This window comes from Chiloscyllium plagiosum, chromosome 24 (assembly GCF_004010195.1).
Source record: "Chiloscyllium plagiosum isolate BGI_BamShark_2017 chromosome 24, ASM401019v2, whole genome shotgun sequence".
NCBI lineage: Eukaryota > Metazoa > Chordata > Chondrichthyes > Orectolobiformes > Hemiscylliidae > Chiloscyllium > Chiloscyllium plagiosum.
Genome location: NC_057733.1, coordinates 51,378,075 through 51,398,691, shown reverse-complemented (window position 1 = coordinate 51,398,691; position 20,617 = coordinate 51,378,075). Strand labels below are relative to the sequence as shown.

General features: G+C 41.6%; 1 protein-coding gene and 1 pseudogene across 2 annotated transcripts in view; both read left to right on the top strand.

Annotated features, from left to right (window-relative positions):
• The window catches only part of LOC122562291 (sodium-coupled monocarboxylate transporter 1-like), an 89,462-nt gene that overhangs the window by 58,551 nt on the left and 10,294 nt on the right, over window positions 1–20,617 (top strand). For both annotated transcript variants that reach the window (XM_043715096.1, XM_043715097.1), the window contains exons 13-15: window positions 5,350–5,420; window positions 8,177–8,263; window positions 15,280–15,482. In XM_043715096.1, coding sequence (XP_043571031.1) covers window positions 5,350–5,420; window positions 8,177–8,263; window positions 15,280–15,482 — 361 coding nt within the window. The remainder of the gene's footprint in view (window positions 1–5,349; window positions 5,421–8,176; window positions 8,264–15,279; window positions 15,483–20,617) is intronic.
• Window positions 3,427–3,521, top strand: LOC122562370 (annotated as a pseudogene).

Sequence of the window (20,617 nt, the reverse complement as noted above, 5' to 3'; positions counted from 1 at the left end):
CTCCGGCCTACCACCCTCACCTTAACCTCCTTCCACCTATCGCATTCCCAAAGCCCCTCCCCCAAGTCCCTCCTCCCTACCTTTTATCTTAGCCTGCTTGGCACACCTTCCTCATTCCTGAAGAAGGGCTTATGCCCGAAACGTCGATTCTCCTGCTCCTTTAATGCTGCCTGACCTGCTGCGCTTTTCCAGCAACACATTTTTCAGCTCTGCAGTCCTCACTTTCTCCTCACTGATTCCAGAGCTGAGTGGTTTGCCTTGTGAAGAGAGTTTGAGCAGCTTAGATCAGTAGTCTTTGTAGTTTAGAAGAATGACAAGAGATCTAATTGAGTCGTATAAGATACTAAAGGAGATTAACAAAGTAGGCACAGCGTGTTTCCTTAAGTGGGGAAATCTAGAATGAGAAGTCATAGTTTTAGCATAAGCAGGAACAGATTTAAAACCAAGATAAGAAGAAATTATTTCTCACCCAGGTCTGTGAATTTGTGGAAGTCACTCCTCCAGAGTATGGTGGATAGTGGGACATTGAGTAAATTTAAAGAGGAGATAGACAGATCTCTAATTAATACAGGGTTTAAGGGTTATGGAGAACAGGCAGGAAAGTAGAGTTGAGCACACGATGTAATCAGCCATGATCACGTTAAATGGCAGTAGGCTCGAAGGGCTGGATAGCTTACTCCTGCTCCATGTCCTTATAAACCAGCATGGTTCAAATGAAGCCTGCCTAACAAAACAGCTCTCTCGCTCTCTCTCTCTTTCCCAAGCATTGGTGCAGAGCCCCATGAATCAGAACTCATTTCTTCCAAACAAATCTCTGAACCAAGAATTTACCTCTCTAATCTTATTTACCCTATGCAAATTTGGACATGTTGAAGTAGTGATCCTGAGATTATTACCTTCGTGGTTTTGCTTTTTAAATTAGTCCCAAGCTGTTTGTAAAATCTCAGCAGAATCTCTCTTTCATCATCCTACCCTTGTCATCGATACCTATGTATACCACAGCAACTGGATTCTTTCCCTACCACACCAAGTTCCTCTCCAGTCTCAAAGTAGTGTCTTTCACTTTAATACGAGGTAGACAACACAGCCTTCAGGACTCTGTCTTTGTTTCAGAGAACACTATTTATTCTCCTATAATATCCTGTATTACTACTACATTTCTCTTTTCTCCCCACAGTTGAATAGCACTCTGTACCATGATGTTGTGTTCAGTGTGCTTATCCTCCCTGCAGTCTGTGCCCTTGATCATACCAGGAGCAAGAATCTCATGCCTGCTGGACAAGGGCACTGGCTGAAGCTCCTCTAAAACTAAATTCTGGATTGTAATACCTGCCTCACTTGGAGTCACACCCTCCTTAACCATGATCACAAGGGATGTAACTGTCTCCTCGAAACAGTGTCCAGATAACTCTTCCCCATTCTGGTGTGTCGCAGTGCCCATACCTCAAACTCCAGCTCATCAACTCTGAGCTGAAGTTTCTTGAGCACCCACTTGCTGCAAATTCACAGGATGCCGGTATCACTGGACCATCCCTAGTTGCCCTTGAGAAAGTGGTGGTGAACTTCCTTCTTGGTACTCCAGCAGTCCATTTCGCATAGATAGTCACATAATGCTGTGAGGGAGGAGTTCCAGGATTTTAGCCCAGTGAAACTGAAGGCAGGGTGCTGTATATCCAAGTCAGACTGGTGAGTAGCTTGTTTGGATACTTATAGGTAATGACTTTCCCATGCATCTACTGCTGCTCTTGTCCTTCTAGTTAATGGCCATGGATTTGGAAGATACTGTTTGAGGAGCCTGAGTGAACTTCTACAATGCATCTTGTAAATGGTATGCACTGCTTCTACTGAACGTCATTGGTGGAGAGACTGAATGATTGACACCACATCCACAAGCAATGAACTGCTTTATCCTGGATGGTATCAAGCTTCTTTGTTGTTGGAGCTATACTCATCCAGGAAAGTGGGGAAGACTCCATTTCACTCTTGACTTGCACTTTGTAGATGGTGGACAGGCTTTGGGGATTCAAGTGAGTTCCTGATGATGGACTTTTGCCCAAACGTCGATTCTCTTGCTCCTCGGATGCTGCCTGAACTGCTATGCTTTACCAGCACCACACTCTTGACTCCCTGCAACAGTCCGAACCTCTAACCTATTTTGTAGCCACATTGTTTACGTGGCTAGTCCAGTTCACTTTCTGGTTAATGGTAATCCCCAAGGAATCTGAAGTCAGGGACTCTGCTAAGATTGATAGTGGGGAATTCAGTAATGACAATGCAATTGAAGTTAATGGTGATGGTTAGATTCTCTCTTATTGGATCTAGTCATTTCCTGCCACTTGCTTCGCACAAATGTGACATGCCACTTACCAAGCCCGGATATCATCGAGTTCTTCCTGCATTTGGACATGGACTGTTTCACTATTGGAGGTGTCAGAAATAGTACTGAGTGTTGTGCAATCAGTAAACACCTCCACTTCTGACCTTATGATGGAGGGATGACCACTGATGAAGTGGGCTTAGTATCTGTTTGATGCCTTGTTACTAGTGTCTAGGAAGTTTTTACTTTCATTTCACTTTCCTGATAAATGTACTGATGTGGAAATCATTAATGAAAAAAATAACAGAATGTGAATCCATTCTTGATTGTAACTTTACGTCTTGTTTTAATGCATGCACATAGCTGAAAGAAAGTGGTCAAAGGTGAACCCGTAACATTGAGTCTGTGGTACATTCATCCTTGCATGTGTAGTTTCATTCAGAAAAAGGATTAGAGCTTGAAACCTGAATGTTGTAGTTGTTTTCATTTATGCCATGGAAACCTTGTTACCTGGGTACGTGTTGGCTAAATTTGGCAGAACAGGAATAGGCAGGTTTCTACCCATTAACATTTCTTGTGAATTGGAGGCCAACTGTAATGAGGTAAATGCATCATTTGTTGGATAAGGGCCAATACTGTGCACAAGGCGTGATAGAATGCCCCTATCATTTAGTGTCACTTAGCATTCCCTTATGCTTAGTATTCTTAAAGACTTTTCTGACAAACCAAAAAAAGATTATTTCCCTTCTAGAGCTGATCATCAAGTGATCGATTTCCATCCTGTATACATGCATAATGGTCCACTTTGAAAGCTCATTTAAAATCTTTGAAAATTCTATCATTTCATTAGTTGTGCAATATACTGAAGCTACTTTCCTGCCAAGTGGTGATGATATCCAAACTGCAAACAAACCATTTTGATATCTCTGTAGCTGGAAATACGACTAAGTTAGCAGCTGCAAAAAGTCATCTCTGCCATACTTGTAACAGCTGAGAAGGTGAAAAGGAAATTTAGGATTGAGGTGTTCATTAACATTCTAGTTGTTTGCTATAGAAACATTTTTTGCTCAATGGGAATGGGCTAGGAACTGCCAAATTTTATAAGCAGCATGCTTTGGCAGTACATATGCTAAAATTGGAAGGATACAGAGAAGATTAGTATGGTACACAGAGGATGCCACTCAAATTTGTGTTTTGAGCTTTTGGGGGCCTTTGTGGCACAGTGGTAGTGTCCTTACCCTAGACCAAGGAGCCCTGGTTCAAGTCCCACCTGCTCCAGAGGTATGTAACAACATCTCTGAACAGGTTGATTAGAAAAAGCGGTTTAATAAAAAGAAATTAGATTAGTACAGTGGAAGAAAGGCTTTACTGTAAGTCATGATAATTCAAACTCTTTGAAAGCATATCCAATTGGTCTCACTTTCTCACCACCCTGTAAATATTTTAAAGCATTTTATCCAATTCAGTCATGAAAGTTACTGTCTAATGTTTCCGTTACACTTTCAGGCAGTGCATTTATTTCATCACATTAACTTGCTGTGAAAAAAAGAAATATTCATGTCACCTTCTGGTTCTTTTAACTGTTACCTTAAACCTGCATTCTCTGTCACCTGGAACAATTTTTCTTTAACAAAGCTAGTTATAATTTTGAACCTCACAAACAAACTTCCTCTTAATTTTCTCTGCTATCACCTTCTCTAGTGTCTCCACATAACTGAAGCTTGTCATGTCTTGGATCATTTGAATAAACCTTCTCCAAGGGCTTGACAGTCTTATAAATTGCATGTCCAAACTGAGGTTCTGTCCCCTGCATCATTATCACTCTGTAGTACTGCCCCTCGCATTGGTATTACCATGTAATACTGATCATGTCTCCAATATTACTCTAAACTACCAAGTTTTGCATTATTGGCCTGCAATACAGTTTAAATTGTTATACCAATATTGATTAGTGTTAATTCAGTAATGAGAACACAATGATTCAACAAATTGAAACTCTGGTTGATTCTGCTAAGAATTCCTATATAAAAGTTGTGTGTAAATTTTATCAAGAAACTCGTTTTCATTCATAATTGCTTATGTTAGACAGAAGATAGACTCAAAAATTACACTTCCATTACTAACGTGTATATCTTAATTCTGGTGATTGGATGATTGAGATTTCCTAGGGTTTATTGGTAGATGTAGAAATCTGGTCCTTTCTAAAAACAATTTTGCAGATTTCTCTAGCAAACAGGATCCAGTAAGAAAATTGACTGGACACACTGAATTTAATGGCTTTGTATTTGAAGCTTTTTCTGTCAAATTGTAGAGGAAGGTTAGCAATTGAGACAATATTAAAGCATTATATCTGAAGATCAGGGATTCTGCTAAGGTGTGTAAATGCAATGAAGATACACATCTTATCCACCACTGTGCTAGGCTACCATTCCTCTCCAAATACCCAAAGATAGGGATATGGCTGGAATGAGCTCTCTGTGTTCAAAAGGATGCACCTGCAAAAATGTTGTCATTGCTTTATGCCACTATCTGGAGCAAGAGGTTCTCAAGAAACATTCTCCTATGTTCTTCTGCTTCCAATAGAGTAAGTAGGTCTTAATTAGAAGGAAAACATTCACAGAGGGGTTTGGTGACCTTTTCCATTGAAAGTTTGGGATCTTGTTAGAGATATTTGCAGGATTTGCTCCAGCTCTCAAATTTCATCTTATTGAAATTCTGGTGAGGCTTACAGCAGGAAAAAGGATAATCTGCTCAGTGTTTTTCCTTCTGATATACCCCATGTTGGGTTAGAAAATTAATCCATGGGTTCCTTCGTAGAAGAAGACATAACAGAACACACTGGGAAGAATCTTCAATGAAATTTTTTTTCAGATCCAGGACTTGATTGGATTTTCAGATTCCACATTAAGAGCTTCAATGAGATTTGAGACTATTTCATACAATAAACAAATTGCAAGGTCTTTTAGAGATATGACTTTAAAAATATACTATTTGACTAAGATTAATCTCTTAACTGTTCTTCTGTGATGCAGCAATGACTTTTGGACTAGTTACAATAGGCCTGACTGGAATCAGTTCTCTCATGGGAAGAAATATAATTCAGGTAAATAAATTTCAAAAGGCAAAGTATTGTCGGCACTGACATAGTGAAATATGAGAGGAAAATGCTATAAATACTGAAAGAGGAAATGTTGAGTATTTTTATAATACCTTTTATAGCACCTTTTTTTATAGATGAACTTCAAATTATTTATGACAAGTATAAATGGAACACAAGGTAGATGGTATACACTTGAACAATGAATACTTTATTGTAGGTCTCTCAGCTCCACACTGGTTTTTAGTCTGTCCCCTAGCTCCCACCTCCAGGTCAGCTGATCCACTCTCTTCAAAGGACAGCACACACCCAACTACATACATATCATTTATTTCAACATCCCTTTAACCATAGATATGCATCTAACAATTATAGCTATTATAGTGACATTGTAGATAACATATGTACATCACTATGCTTTTGGAGCGCTGCTCCTTCATCAGGTGGTCATCAAGTGAAGGAGCAGCACTCTGAAAGCTAGTGCTTCCAAATAAACCTATTGGACTATAACCTGGTGTTGTGTGATTTTTAACTTTGTACACTCAGTCCAACACTGGCATCTCCAAATCAGGAATCCAGATACACTTCATCCACTGATTCCGCATTGTCCACCGTGCTTGTAATGTCCTCAAAGAATTCCAATAAATTAATTAAACATGACCTGCCTTTCATAAGCCAATGGTGTGCCTGCCCGATGGGACAATTTCTATCCAGATGTCCTGCTATTTCCTCCTTGATGATAGATTCAAGCAGTTTCCTCACTGCAGAAGTTAATCTAACAGGCCTATAGTTACCCGCCTTTTGTCTACATCCTTTTGTAAACAGTAGCATCACATTTGCTGTTTTCCAATCTGCCAACCGCCCCAGAGTCCACTTAATTCTGGTAAATTACCAAAAGTGCAATTGTTATTTCCCCTATTGTCCCTTTCAGTACTCTGGGATACATATCATCAGGGCTGGGAGACTGGTCTATCTTTAGCCCCATTAGCTTGCCCAACACACTCTCTTTAGTGATAATGATAGTTTCGAGCTCCTCACTTGCCATAGTCTCCTTGTCATCAATTATTGGCTTGTTATTTGTGTCTTCACTGTGAGACCGACAGAAAACATCTGTTCAAAGCCTCAGCCATTTCCTCATTCCCCATTATTAAATCCCCCTACTCAACATCTAAAGGATCAATGTTTACTTTAGCCACTCTTTTTCATTTTATATATTTATAGAAATATTTGCTCTCTGTTTTTTTATATTCTGAGCCAGTTTATTGTCATAATCTTTCCTTATAGCTTTTTTCCTGGCTTTCTGTTGACCTTTAAAGATTTTCCAATCCCTGACTTTCCCACCAATCTTTGCTACTTTGTATGCATTAGCTTTCAATTTGATACCCTCCTTTATTTCCTTAGTTATCCATGGATGATTTTCCCTTTGCCTACAATCCTTCCTTTTCACTGCTATATACTTCTGCTGAGCATTGTGAATAATCACTTTGAAAGTCCTTCACTGTTCCTCAATTGTCCCACTACGTAATCTTTGCTCCCATTCTATCTTAGTCAACCTCTCCCTCATCACATTGTAACCTCCTTTAAGTGCAAGACATTGATATTGGATTTTGCCTTCTCACCCTCCATCTGCACTTTAAATTCATCCATACTGTGATCGTTCCTTCCAGATATGAATTCCTCCTCAAGACTACTTTGACCATCTTGGTTTGATCAATCAATATGTAGATTAAAATCCCCCTTGATAATTGCCATTTCTACATGCATCAAGTATTTCTTTGTTTATTGCCAACCCTACCATGATATTGTTATTTGGTGGCCTATAGACTACGCCTATCAGTGATATTTTCCCCTTACTATTTCTAATTTCCACCCACATTGATACAACCTTTTTCTCCATGGAACCTATATCATCTCTCACTGCTGCCCAGATGTCGTTCATAAATATCAGAGTTACCCCACATCCCTTTCCTTCCTGTCTGTTCTTCTGAATAGTCTGATACCTTTTCTTATTGAACTCCCAGTCGTGACCACCCTGCAACCATGTCTCTGTAATGGCCTCTAAATCATACGCATTCATGATGATTTGTGCCGTCAACTCATTTACATTGTTTCAAATGCTGCAAGCATTCAGGAAAAGTGCCCTTATACCAGTTTTTATACCTTTGTTTTGAATCCTAACCCCTCCACCAGAGGAACCTTTACTTTTAAACATTCTCTCTTTTTCTGCTGCTTACCTGGTTTCCATTCATCTTCGTGCTACACTGCCCAGCTGCTTCTTGCTTTTTATTTACTGTATTGATTCTCTTTCTCCTTAAGCCCTCACCCTCTCTAGATAACTCTGAGCTTCCCCTTAGGTTCCCATTCCTTCAGCCAAACTAGTTTAAAGTCCACCCAATATGGGAAGTATTTAATCCAGTCAGCCGATCGTTATTTCTGCTGATACCGACTTCATGACCATCTCCTGGACCACTTGGAGTGGGCATCTACGACCACTAGTGACATCTGTCCCTCTGCAAAATCAATGGGAATCTGCTGTCATGGTGATTGAGGCCATTCCCATGATGGAGTGACAACGGTGCAGGATGTCCTTACTAATGTGCAGGACTCACATGATCCTGCTTTTTCCTCAATCTCTCAGTCCAGCTTTGGACTACATACATAACAATTTTACTTTGTTTAGACATGTACAAATGTAACGACAATTTAACTTTACACAAATATTTCTAGTAGTAAGTGTGCTTTTTATTTGTTATTCTATCTAGGCAACACTAACTTTTGAAGGAATGATCCTAGGACCCATACTAGGTGTATTTACTTTAGCAGCATTATTTCCAAAGAGCAATGGTAAGGTAAGGCCATAAACTAATTTTCAAGCATCAACAAAGACTAATTTTAGTACTTAAGTACGGTATTTGTGGAGATATGATTCCACTGGCGCAATTGTGATGGAGTACAATCCTGGCTTATCTAGTGAATCTGGTGCAAAACTTAGACACGGGGTTAATGATAATGTTTAATTTGCATGGATGAACCAGAATTATTTTCAAAGGATGAACCACTCACCCAAGATACTCCAGGAAGCCCCTGTTACATTTTCAAAAAGGGAACACGATGAATTGTGTAAGAGGACAAGTATGAGGCAATGGAAGACGCCCAGGAAAATCAGACTGACTGGGTTGCTTTTTAAAGGAACTGACACAGACATGATTCAATTTGATTTATTATTGTCACATGTACCAAGATACAGTGAAAAGTATTGTTTTGTGTGCTAACCAGACCTATCATACCTTACATAAGTACATCAGGGTAACAGAACAAAATACAGGTATTCTGTGTGACAGCTACACAGAATGTGCAGAGAAAGATCAACTCTAATATGATGGGCCGAATGGTTCTGTGCAGCTGCATTCTAAGATTCAATTTCCACAAAATTCCACTGCGTTAACACCTATAGTTTATGCTGCCTCTGTTCAAAACAGCATCCAGGCCAATGTGACCTTCTGGTCCAATCCTCACCAGAAGCCACACTGGGAGGAATCAGTGTGAGCACAATGGGTCCACACCTAAATATTGCACAGTCGATGGATCAAGCATAGCATCTCGGAGTTGGACGTGCATTTGAGCAATAAGAGCTCTCATTCACACTCTTAAAGAAACACCAAATCATTGGGATAGATTTGTACTGGCTGCTGCTGAATTAGTAAAAATATTTGCTGGATTATTATTTAGTCTACCAAATTATTGTATAATAGGATATTAAAGAAGCTGAACTCTATTGGAAATCTTATAGCATGTGGTCTTGATTCAGAATTCAAGGGCTCTGTTCAGAATACTTCATTTCAGATAAGAGTGAAGCAGTTTCTCCCCTTGTGGACCTACAGCAGATGGAGAGAAATGAGCAGTGGTATCAGGAGAGGATACGGGTAAGGGAACCCTGTGCCCTTTTGCTTTGAAAGGTCTACAAGAAACAAATTTCTTCATTTAACTTTAGCAAGTAATATTAGATTCAACCACTTCATCAAGGAGGTGCTCACTGAAATCTCCCACCAGTTGCAGCAGGATCTGCAGCCACAGAGTGATAGAATATTAATACTGAGCTTATCTCTGTCAGATTCACTGAGCTCATCCAGAGGATATTTGCATCTTGTTCCAGTTTGCTATTCAGATATGTAAGTGAGATAACAGACTTTGCGCGCAAAGACACCACAATACATTTCATTCTATTTTGCCAGAGAGAAGTAGCTATCACCTCGTGCCCCTTTGTTTTATTCACTTGTAGAGTGTGGATCTTGCTGGCTAGGCCAATATTTATTGGAAATGAAAGGTTCCTGATGAAGGGCTCCTGCCCAAAATGTCGGTTTTCCTGCTCCTCGGATGCTGCCTGACCTGCTGTGCTTTTCCAGCACCACACTAATATTGACTGATTTCCAGCATCTGCAGTCCTCACTTTCACAAATATTTATTGGTCAAACCTACTTTCCCTTGAGAAAGTGGTGATTAGATTAGATTAGATTACTTACAGTGTGGAAACAGGCCCTTCGGCCCAACAAGTCCACACCGACCCACCGAAGCGCAACCACCCATACCCCTACATTTACCCCTTTTAACCTAACACTACGGGCAATTTAGCATGGCCAATTCACCTGACCCGCACATCTTTGTGACTGTGGGAGGAAACCGGAGCACCCGGAGGAAACCCACGCAGACACGGGAAGAACGTGCAAACTCCACACAGTCAGTCGCCTGAGTCGGGAATTGAACCCAGGTCTCTGGCGCTGTGAGGCAGCAGTGCTAACCACTGTGCCACCGTGCCAGTGATGAGCTGCCGTTTTAGACCACTGCAACACATGCATTCTAGGTGGCTCCACACTGCCCTGAGAAAGGGAATTCCAGGATTTGGACCCACCCATTGTTTGCACATGCATCATTGCAGACATCACGTGCAAGTTCTATGGTGTCTTCTAAAGTACCTCTAGTGCCAGGATTTGAGCTGGTGGCAGCAAGAATGAGAGCTGTTTCTTCCTCAATACGATCTTCCTGCTCTCCTTTCACTATCTGACCGGAGTGTAGTTCTTTAGTGTCAGAAAGACGAAAGCAACAAGACAGACAGGTAAATTGTTCAAGAGGAGAAATGTGAGGCAATGAAGAAAGCCCAAAAAAGTCAGACTGACTGGCTTGCTTCCAACAATCTGACCGATTGATAGAAATTGTCGATTGATGAAAGGGAATGTGATGCTTTGAGTACTGAGAGAGAACACTGGAGGGATGGTGGATATGACATTTGAAAGTGTGTTTCCTAAGCTTGACCACTCATGTGAAGTCATTGGCAATCTTGTGCATCCTGCTACTTGGCGTTGACACCATAGCTATCTACTCCCACTGCCTTCTGAGAGTTCTGCCATATGGTTTTTAGTGAGGAGTCGGAAATGGTTGAGCAAGAAGAATATAAATCATAAAAAGATTTTGGGATGAAGGTAAAGTGGGATGTCAGAAAGATGACAAAATACATGCACACTGACGTCTCCAGTAGTTTCAGCACTGTTGCTGGCCATGATCTCAATTATTGTCATTCCAATGGTAGCAGGCACCGTTTTCTCCATGAACCCCTCCAGCAATGCACCAGTGTGTCCTGCAAGAGAGAGAAAAGTGCATCAGTAAGTTCTACACAAAGCAACTGGGTGATGTGGCTCTCAAACTGAATAACTTGCATTGAATGCAAATTGTAAGATTTGGGTTGAAAATGTGTTGCTGGAAAAGCGCAGCAGGTCAGGCAGCATCAAAGGAGCAGGAGAATCGACGTTTCGGGCATGAGCCCTTCTTCAGGAATGAGGAGAGTGTGCCAAGCAGGCTAAGATAAAAGGTAGGGAGGAGGGACTTGGGGGAGAGGCTCTCCGCCCCCACCCCCACTCCGGCCTATCACCCTCATCTTAACTTCCCTCCACCTATCACATTTCCAACGCCCCTCCCCCAAGTCCCTCCTCCCTACCTTTTATCTTAGCCTGCTTGGCACACTCTCCTCATTCCTGAAGAAGGGCTCATGCCCGAAACGCCGATTCTCCTGCTCCTTTGATGCTGCCTGACCTGCTGTGCTTTTCCAGCAACACATTTTCAGCTCTGATCTTCAGCATCTGCAGTCCTCACTTTCTCCTGTAAGATGTGGGTGTAATGTAAGCAATGGTGGAAAGCTTGAGAGTGAAGCAAGGTATATGGATTTAGGTACAAGACTTGGTTGATAGAAATTATTGATAGGTGAATGGGAGTGTGATGCTGTGAGTACTGAGAGAACACTGGATGAATGGTGGATATGACATTTGAAACTGTATTTCCTGAGCTTAACCACTCATTGATGTTTTTGTGACCATGTCTGTGGCCAGCAAGGTTTTGGAAAGAATTCTGAGGGATAGGATTTATGACTATTTGGAAAAGCATAGCATGATTAAAGGCAGTCAGCATGGCTTTGTGAGGGGCAGGTCATGCCTCACAAATCTTATTGAGTTCTTTGAGGAGGTGAAGAGACAGGTTGATGAAGGTCAAGCAGTTGGTGTAGTGTACATGGACTTCAGCAAGGCATTTGATAAGGTTCCCATGGTAGGCTCATTCATAAAGTCAGAAGGTATGGGATACAGGGAGATTTGGCTCTCTGGATTTAGAATTGGCTGGCTGACAGAAGGCGGAGAGTGGTTGTAGATGGAAAGTATTCTGCCTAGAGGTCAGTAGTGAGTGGCGTCCCGCAGGGCTCTGTTTTTGGGCCTCTGCTCTTTGCAGTTTTTATAAATGACTCTGATGAGGAGGTTGAGGGGTGGGTTAGTAAATTTGCCAATGACACAAAGGTTGAAGGTGCCATTGATAGTAACAAGGGTTATTGCAGGCTGCAGCACGACATAGACAGGATGCAGAGGTGGGTTGAGAAATGGCAGATGGAGTTCAACCTGGATAAATGCGAAGTGATGCATTTTGGAAGGTCGAACTTGAATGCTGAATATAGGATTAAAGATGGGATTCTTGGCAGTGTAGAGGAACAGAGAGATCTTGGTATTCAAGTGCAAAGATCCCTCAAAGTTGCCACCCAAGTGGATAGGGTTGTTAAGAAAGCATATGGTGTTTTGGCTTTCATTAACAGGGGGGTTGAGTTTAAGAACTGCAAGGTTTTGCTGCAGCTCTACAAGTCTCTGGTGAGACCACATTTAGAATATTGTGTCCAGTTCTGGTCGCTCTATTATAGGAAAGATGTGGAGGCTTTGGAGAGGGTGCAAAGAAGGTTTACCAGGATGCTGCCTGGACTGGAGGGCTTGTCTTACAAGGAGAGGTTGACTGAGCTCGGACTTTTCTCTCTGGAGAGGAAGAGGAAGAGAGGTGACCTGATCGAGGTATACAAGGTAATGAGAGGCATGGATAGAGTCAATAGCTAGAGACATTTCCCCAGGGCAGGACTGACTGCCACAAGGGATCATAGTTTTACAGTGTTAGGAAGAAGGTATAGCGGAGACATCAGAGGTATGTTCTTTACACAGAGAGTTGTGAATGCATGAAATGCATTGCCAGCAGTAGTGGTGGAAGCAGAGTCATTAGGGACATTTCAGTAACTGCTGGACATGCACATGGACAGCAGTGAATTGAGGGGAGCATATGTTAGGTTATTTTATGTTAGATTAGGATTAATCCTCAGCACAACATTGGGCTGAAGGTCCTGTGCTGTGCTGTGCTGCACTTTTCTATGTTCTATCCTTGGGACTGCGCTCAGTGTTGACAACCACAACTATTGCCTCCCACTGCCTTCCAAGAATCTGCTGCCATTTTCGCCCTCTACAAACAGAAAATATCTCTCCTTTGCAATCCTCTCAATCCCGTCTTTAGTACAATTTTGGAACACCTTGGAGCTCATTGGTTCAATTTTGTGCCATCATCCAGCATTTTCATTAGTTCTCATTCTCGGCTACAACCATTTCCAATTCCCGTTCCAGCCAGAACACCATCCCTTTATGAGACAAACTGACTTTGAGTCCAACAAACTTTTCTTGATTTTGCACCAACTGGTTCAGCATGTAGCCACTCAACAGGGTGGATAGCATTGAAAAGTGTAGCACAGCACAGGACCTTCAGCCCAATGTTGTGCTGAGGATTAGTCCTAATCTAACATAAAATAACCTAACATACACTCCCCTCAATTCACTGCTGTCCATGTACATGTCTGGCAGTTACTGAAATGTCCCTAATGGCTCTGCATTTCATTCATTCACAACTCTGTGTAAAGAACATGCAAAAATCATTCAAATTAATCAACCCAGCTGCATGAAATTTGCCTACATTTGAAGCAAAGCATGCTGGTTAAATGTGCATCTATTACCAATGCCTGCTTTCCAGCCGAATTGAATTTTGTGAACAGTGCATTGCAAATACCGTAAGTTACCAAATGGATCTTGAGTGCATACACTGTTTAGACTATAGGAGAATTTACCCTGAATTAGTGCATTTGGGAGGTGTGGGGAAAAGATTTGTATTTATGTTGCATCTTTATGTGTACCAAACATTTCAAAAAGCTTTACAACTAATTAAATACATTTGAAATGCAGGAAACACAATTTCCAATTTCCAGCAAACTCCCACAAAAAGCAATGTGATAATGACCAGATTATCTGTTTTCACGGAGTTGATCACACCAGGAATAAGAAAATAAAAAACAGGAGTAGTTTCTTCAGCCCTTCAGTATCGTGAAGGTAAAGTCACCACAGTCCTACCAGACCATACATCTGCTCCTTCATCAGAGTGACGACTCATGGTGATGTAACTGGCCTCAGGCAAGGGGAGAGCTTGAGGAGTAAAGCCCTACGTGGGAACCTCAGCTGGTGCAGGAATTGAATCAACATTGTTGCTGGCATTACACTGTTTTGTAAACCAACCATCATCCAACTGAGCTAATCAGTACCATTCAATGAAATAAGTCCCCCACTCTTCTAATAGTGAATGGGATGTTTATATCTACCCGAGAGAACAGACTAGTACCAGATTTAACCTGAAAGTTGTAAATCAGAGCATTGACTTTTCAGTTCAATCTATGCTGTGGGACTCGACCCCAGAACCAGTGACCCAAAACTGGGAGTCTTACCAAGTGAACTATGGTTGAACAGAACAGGAAGTCCAAATGATGGTGATTAGTTTTATCTAAACATGCCTTCTTTGTGGTAGAGCAAACTCGAGACCATAACAGAGAAGCATCAAGGCATCATTGTTACCTTAGACTAAAAATGCATAACATTTATCCTAAAGACTTACTTCTGATGTACAATTGGTGGAGATCTCATATCATGCCTCAGTCTAAGCTTTAAGGCAAAAAAGAAGTGCTTTGGCTGTTGAGTTTATTAGCTGGAACTTTCCAAGAAGTCTGATGTACTGCTTGTAACAGAATTCAAATGTAGGTTACAGTTATAAACTTTCTTACCATGACTGAGCATTGCACTCAATACAGACTATTTGAAACACAGACATACCAATAAGCATAGGATCCCTACAATGTAGAACGAGGCTATTCAGCCTATCAAGTCTGCACTGACCATCTAAAGAGCATCCCACTCAGACCTAGCCTCAATCCTATCCCCATAACATCACATTTACCATGGCTAATGCACCTGACCTGTACATCTTTGGACTGTGGGAGGACACTGCAGCAGAAGAGGATACCTATGCAGGCATTGGGAGAACATGCAAGGCCACACAGTCGTTCAAGGCTGGCATTGAACCTGGGTCTGTGAGGCAGTAGTGTTAACCACTGAGCCATCGTGCTGCCCCTTTGTTTTACTATTTACCTGTGCTTATTTTTCATGCAGCATCCTTTGAATTAAGGCCCTTTTCTTTGTTTCACCTCCCCCAGGGAGCTTGTGTGGGTTGGTTTGTTGGAGTAGCCTTGTCCACATGGATAGGGATTGGTGGCCTGATCTATCCACCTTCTAGTGAATTTAAAGAATTACTCGAGACATCAACAGCAGGCTGCATGGAGATTAATACGACCACCTCTACCCCTGTGAATGTAACATCTCCGCTGACCACCATAATATTTACCAAACAGGAAGAAAGGTGAGCATGTCAATGTAGAATTGATGCATTTTATCATAATGTTTGTGACTTCTCCACTTTTGCAATATCCTTTGAGTCTCAGAATAGATTAACCCATGGGTCTGGAAATAAAAAATCTGGTTTTGAAATAAAGAATCCTTGCCAACCTGAGTCAGCCTTTCAATATTAAACCAGAAAATTCCAAAAAGAAGCAGCAGGTCTGCAGCATCAATGGAGAAAAAAAAGAGTGATGACCATTTATAACGTGTTATTGTTGTTTGGGAGTTTGGATTCTAAAGTGGAAGAAAAATGCAGTTTAGTTTTCAGGCCTGTTAAATTTTTGTGTTTCAAATAAGGTCAGGAAGTAATTTTGAACAGTGAGTTCAAAGCAGCATTTACAAGAAATCATATAATTTAAGTTAAATAACCAGCAAGCCACCTGGGGAGACAATTGCTAAGTGTTTGCTGACTTGGGTTTTAGAACCTCCAGAGAGCAAAAGGAGTGGGGTAAAGGGGCAATGCCTGAAGCATGTTCATGCAGAGAGACAAGGTTAATAACAGCAGAGCTGCTGTTAAATCTTCAAGCAGTTCTAGCTGGACTGAAGTATTGAGAAACTATGGCTCATTGGAAGAAAGATCCAGAAACAGAACATTGTGGAAGTGTTCAAGACACATACAAAAATGTTGGAATCATGAGTTGAAGAAATCTATCTTGTATAATAAGTGAGCTGAGATAGCAGCTTGTTTCAAGGGTCCTGAGGAGAGATATTTAGTAAATAGCATTGATTGATTATACTACAGAAATTTGTCAAAAGGAACACAATTGTAGTGTAGGAGAAAGTGAGGACTGCGGATGCTGGAGATCAGAGCTGAAAAATGTGTTGCTGGAAAAGCACAGCAGGTCAGGCAGCATCCAAGGAGCAGGAGAATCAACGTTTCGGGCATAAACCAGGTGAGTGCCAGGTGAGGAAGCAACTTTAACATGGAGATAAGAGCAATCCATTAGTGGGTTTAAGTGTCAGTAAGATTATTGATGGGCTAAAAGAAATTAATCTTTCTTTCTGACCTTTGAACTGAGATTATTCCAATAGATCTAGTGTAGTGTAATATACTTTCTGCTTTGCTTCTGTAATAGACCTTTCTGTTCTTTTCTTGGGAGCTACGTGAGATTACGTTCAGTCAGTCGGCTCCATGACAAACAAAGACAAAAAAGAAACTTTGATCTGTTACGCCAGGTTTTATCAGACTTATCTGGTATAAGCTCGAATCATATCAACATCTGTGACCTTACATCATCAACCCTCCTATTTTCAATTTTTATGTCTTGAAGTTACTTTTGTTAAATTTCAGTTTCAAAACAATATTTTAACCAATAATTAAAAGGGCTCGTAGTGTCTGAATTTAGCCATCTGCAGATTTGGTTTAAGCATCAAGAAGCAAGTGATATATTTTGTTTAATAAAGTCAATTATTTTCTATAACAGTTTCTACTGAATCTCATGATTTTCAGAGTTGCAATACTATTAAAAGATATGTGATACATGCTGTCAGTCTAGTGAACTTTGTCAGTCAGTATATCATTCCTTAAATAAGGGACCCAAAACAATACATGGTAACTGATTAGTGTTTTGTGTACTTTTAACAAAACCTTCCTACTTTAATACTCCAATCCCTTTGAAATAAAGTCCAACAGTTCACTTCCTTTACCTGCAAGGTTTGTGAAGGTTTGTAGCTCAGGTTGAGGTTTAGGGTGTAGGTTTGCTCGCTGAGCAGTAGGTTTGATATCCAGATGTTTCATTACCTGGCTAGATAACATCATCAGTGGCGACCTCCAAGTGAAGCGAAGCTGTTGTCTCCTGCTTTCTATTTATATCTTTCTCCTGGATGGGGTTCCTGGGGTTTGTGGTGATGTCATTTCCTGTTCATTTTCTGAGGGGTTGATAGATGGTATCTAGATCTATGTGTTTGTTTATGGCGTTGTGGTTGGAGTGCCAGGCCTCTAGGAATTCTCTGGCATGTCTTTGCTTAGCCTGTCCCAGGATAGATGTGTTGTCCCAGTCGAATTGGTGGTTTTTTTCATCCGTGTGTAGGGCTATGAGGGAGAGAGGGTCATGTCTTTTTGTGGCTAACTGGTGTTCGTGTATCCTGGTGGCTAACTTTCTTCCTGTTTTAAGGTTGTTTTAAGGTTGTTAGTTTTTGTTTGAGAGTGTTGGTGGGTTTGTGTGCTACTAGGATTCCGAGGGGTCTCAGTAGTCTGGCTGTCATTTCTGAGACTTCTTTGATTTATGGTAAGGTGGTTAGGGTTTCTGACTGTGTTTGGTCTGCTTGTCGTGGTTTGTTCCTGAGGAATCTGCGGACTGTATTTTTTGAGTATCCGTTCTTTTTGAATCCATTGTATAGGTGGTTTTCCTCTGTTTTCTGAAGTTCATCTTTGCTGCAGTGTGATGTGGCTCGTTGGAATAGTGTTCTGATACAGCTTTGTTTGTGTGTGTTGGGATGGTTGCTGGTGTAGTTAAGTATTTAGTCAGTGTTTGTCGGTTATCTGTATACGCAGGTTTGTAGTTCTCCGTTGTCCATTCTTCCAACTGTGACGTCCAGGAATGCGAGTTTGTTGTCGGTTTCTTCCTCCTTGGTGAACTTTATGCCTGTGAGGGTGTTGTTGATGATGTTAAGTGTCTCTTCTATCTTGTTTTGTTTTGTGATGACAAAGGTGTCATCTGTGTAGCGGACCCAGATTATTATTTTGGTTTGATGGAAGGTAGGGCTGTTTGTTCTAGTCTTTGCATTACCGCTTCTGCTATGAATCCTGATAGTGGAGATCCCATGGGTGTGCCGTTGGTTTGTTTGTAGATTATATTGTTGAAGGTGAAGTGGATGGTGAGGCACAGATCCACTAGCTTCATGATGTTTTCGTTGGTAATGTGATTGATGGTGGTTGGGGTGTGTGTGATGGTCTCTTCTAAAAGTGTGGTAAGTGTTTCCTTTGCCAGGTCGATGTTGATGGAGGTGAACAGTGCTGGTACGTCGAAAGGGATCATTGTTTCATCTTCCTCTATTTTGGTGTTTTTGATGATTTTTAGGAATTCCTGGGTGGAGTGGATGGAGTGCTGTGACTCTTTGTGTGTTCAGTTTGTTTCCTTCCCTCTTTCGGCTCAGAGTAGGTGCAACTGTTTGTCTGATGATTTGTTGTGTTTCTTCCGTGAGTTTGTTAGGAGAAAGTGAGGACTGCAGATGCTGGAGATCAGAGCTGAAAAATGTGTTGCTGGAAAAGTGCAGCAGGTCAGGCAGCATCCAAGGAGCAGGAGAATCTTCAGGAAGGGCTATGCCCGAAGCGTCGATTCTCCTGCTCCTTGGATGCTGCCTGACCTGCTGCACTTTTCCAGCAACACATTTTTCAGCTCCGTGAGATTGTTGTCCTTCGATGTGGTTTCTAATGCCGCTAGGAAATCCTTCTTGTCAGCGTCTCGGTAATTGAAATTGAGTCCTTTTACTAGTACTGCTTTTTCTGAGTCTGATAGGGTCCGGTCTGATAAGTTCTTTATCCATGCCCCTGTGTTATCAGTTTTGTCTTTGTTTGTGAGTTTGTCAAGTTTTTTCTTCAGGTCCTGATTTTCCTTTATCTGTGTTTGTCGTTGTTTGGTGTTTATGGCTCGTTCAACCGCGTCTGTCCACTCTTGACTTGTTGCTTGTTTGAATAACGGTTTTTGGCGCGCAATTTCCCGGTTGTATTTTCGGAGTCTGTGGTGGGCATCATTGATTAGTTCACGGAGCATTCTGCAGCCGTTTCATTCTGTTAAACATCTGGCTTGAGGTGTTTTTATCAGCGGTTTGTATTGGAGACAATTTGGCAGTACCTGTTTTCTCAAACATTCATGCAGGAAGTACAGTTGTTCGCGGGTGAAACTCTCTCGGAAGGCATTCCTTTCCCATCTTCGGGCAAGTTGTAGCGTGTTGCGCCCATAGGTTTTTGCAAGGTTTGTAGCTCAGGTTGAGGTTTAGAGTGTAGGTTTGCTCGCTGAGCTATAGGTTTGATATCCAAGACCCCTCGGAATCCTAGTAGCACACAAACCTACCAACACTCGCAAACAAAAACTAAAACTTAAAAGACCCAGTACCACCCATGGACAAAACCAACGTCATCTACAAAATTCCTTGCAAGGACTGCCACAAACACTACATAGGACATACAGGAAGAAAGTTAGCCACCAGAAACATGAACACCAGCTAGCCACAAAAAGACACGACCCTCTCTCCCTCGTAGCCCTACAGGCAGATGAAAAAAAACACCATTTCGACTGGGACAACACATCTATCCTGGGACAGGCTAAGCAAAGACATGCCAGAGAATTCCTAGAGGCCTGGCACTCCAACCACAATGCCATAAACAAACACATAGATCTAGATGCCATCTGTCAACCCCTCAGAAAACGAATAGGAAATGACATCACCACAAACCCCAGGAACCCCATCCAGGAGAAAGATATAAATAGAAAGCAGGAGACAACAGCTTCGCTTCACTTGGAGGTCGCCACTGATGATGTTACCTAGCCAGGTATTGAAACATCTGGATATCAAACCTACAGCTCAGCGAGCAAACCTACACCCTAAACTTCCTTTACCTATTAACCATTGAACTAGGACTCCCAAATCCCTCTATTCTTTTGCTTTCTGCAGTCTCTCTCCACTTAAATAATATTCAGTCCCTCTGTTCCTGCCAAAGTGCACAATCTCATACTTCCGCATATTATATGCATCTGACATGTTTTTACCATTCACTCACTTAACATGATCATATCCCTTTGTAGAATCTTTATGTCATCCTCACCATTTGCCTTCCCACTTATTTTTCTGTCATCCACAAATGTTGTCATTCACTTGTGGAACATACATGTCACTGGCTGGCCAGCATTTATTACTTGTCCTTAATTGCCCCTTGAGAAGGTGGTGATGAGCTGTCTTCTTGAACTACTGTAATCCATGAGGAGAGAGTAAGGTCTGCAGATGCTGGAGATCAGAGCTGAAAATGTGTTGCTGGAAAAGCGCAGCAGGTCAGGCAGCATCCAGGGAACAGGAGAATCGACGTTTCGGGCAAAAGCCCTTCATCAGGAATACAGGCAGAGAGCCTGAAGGGTGGAGAGATAAGTGAGAGGAGGGTGG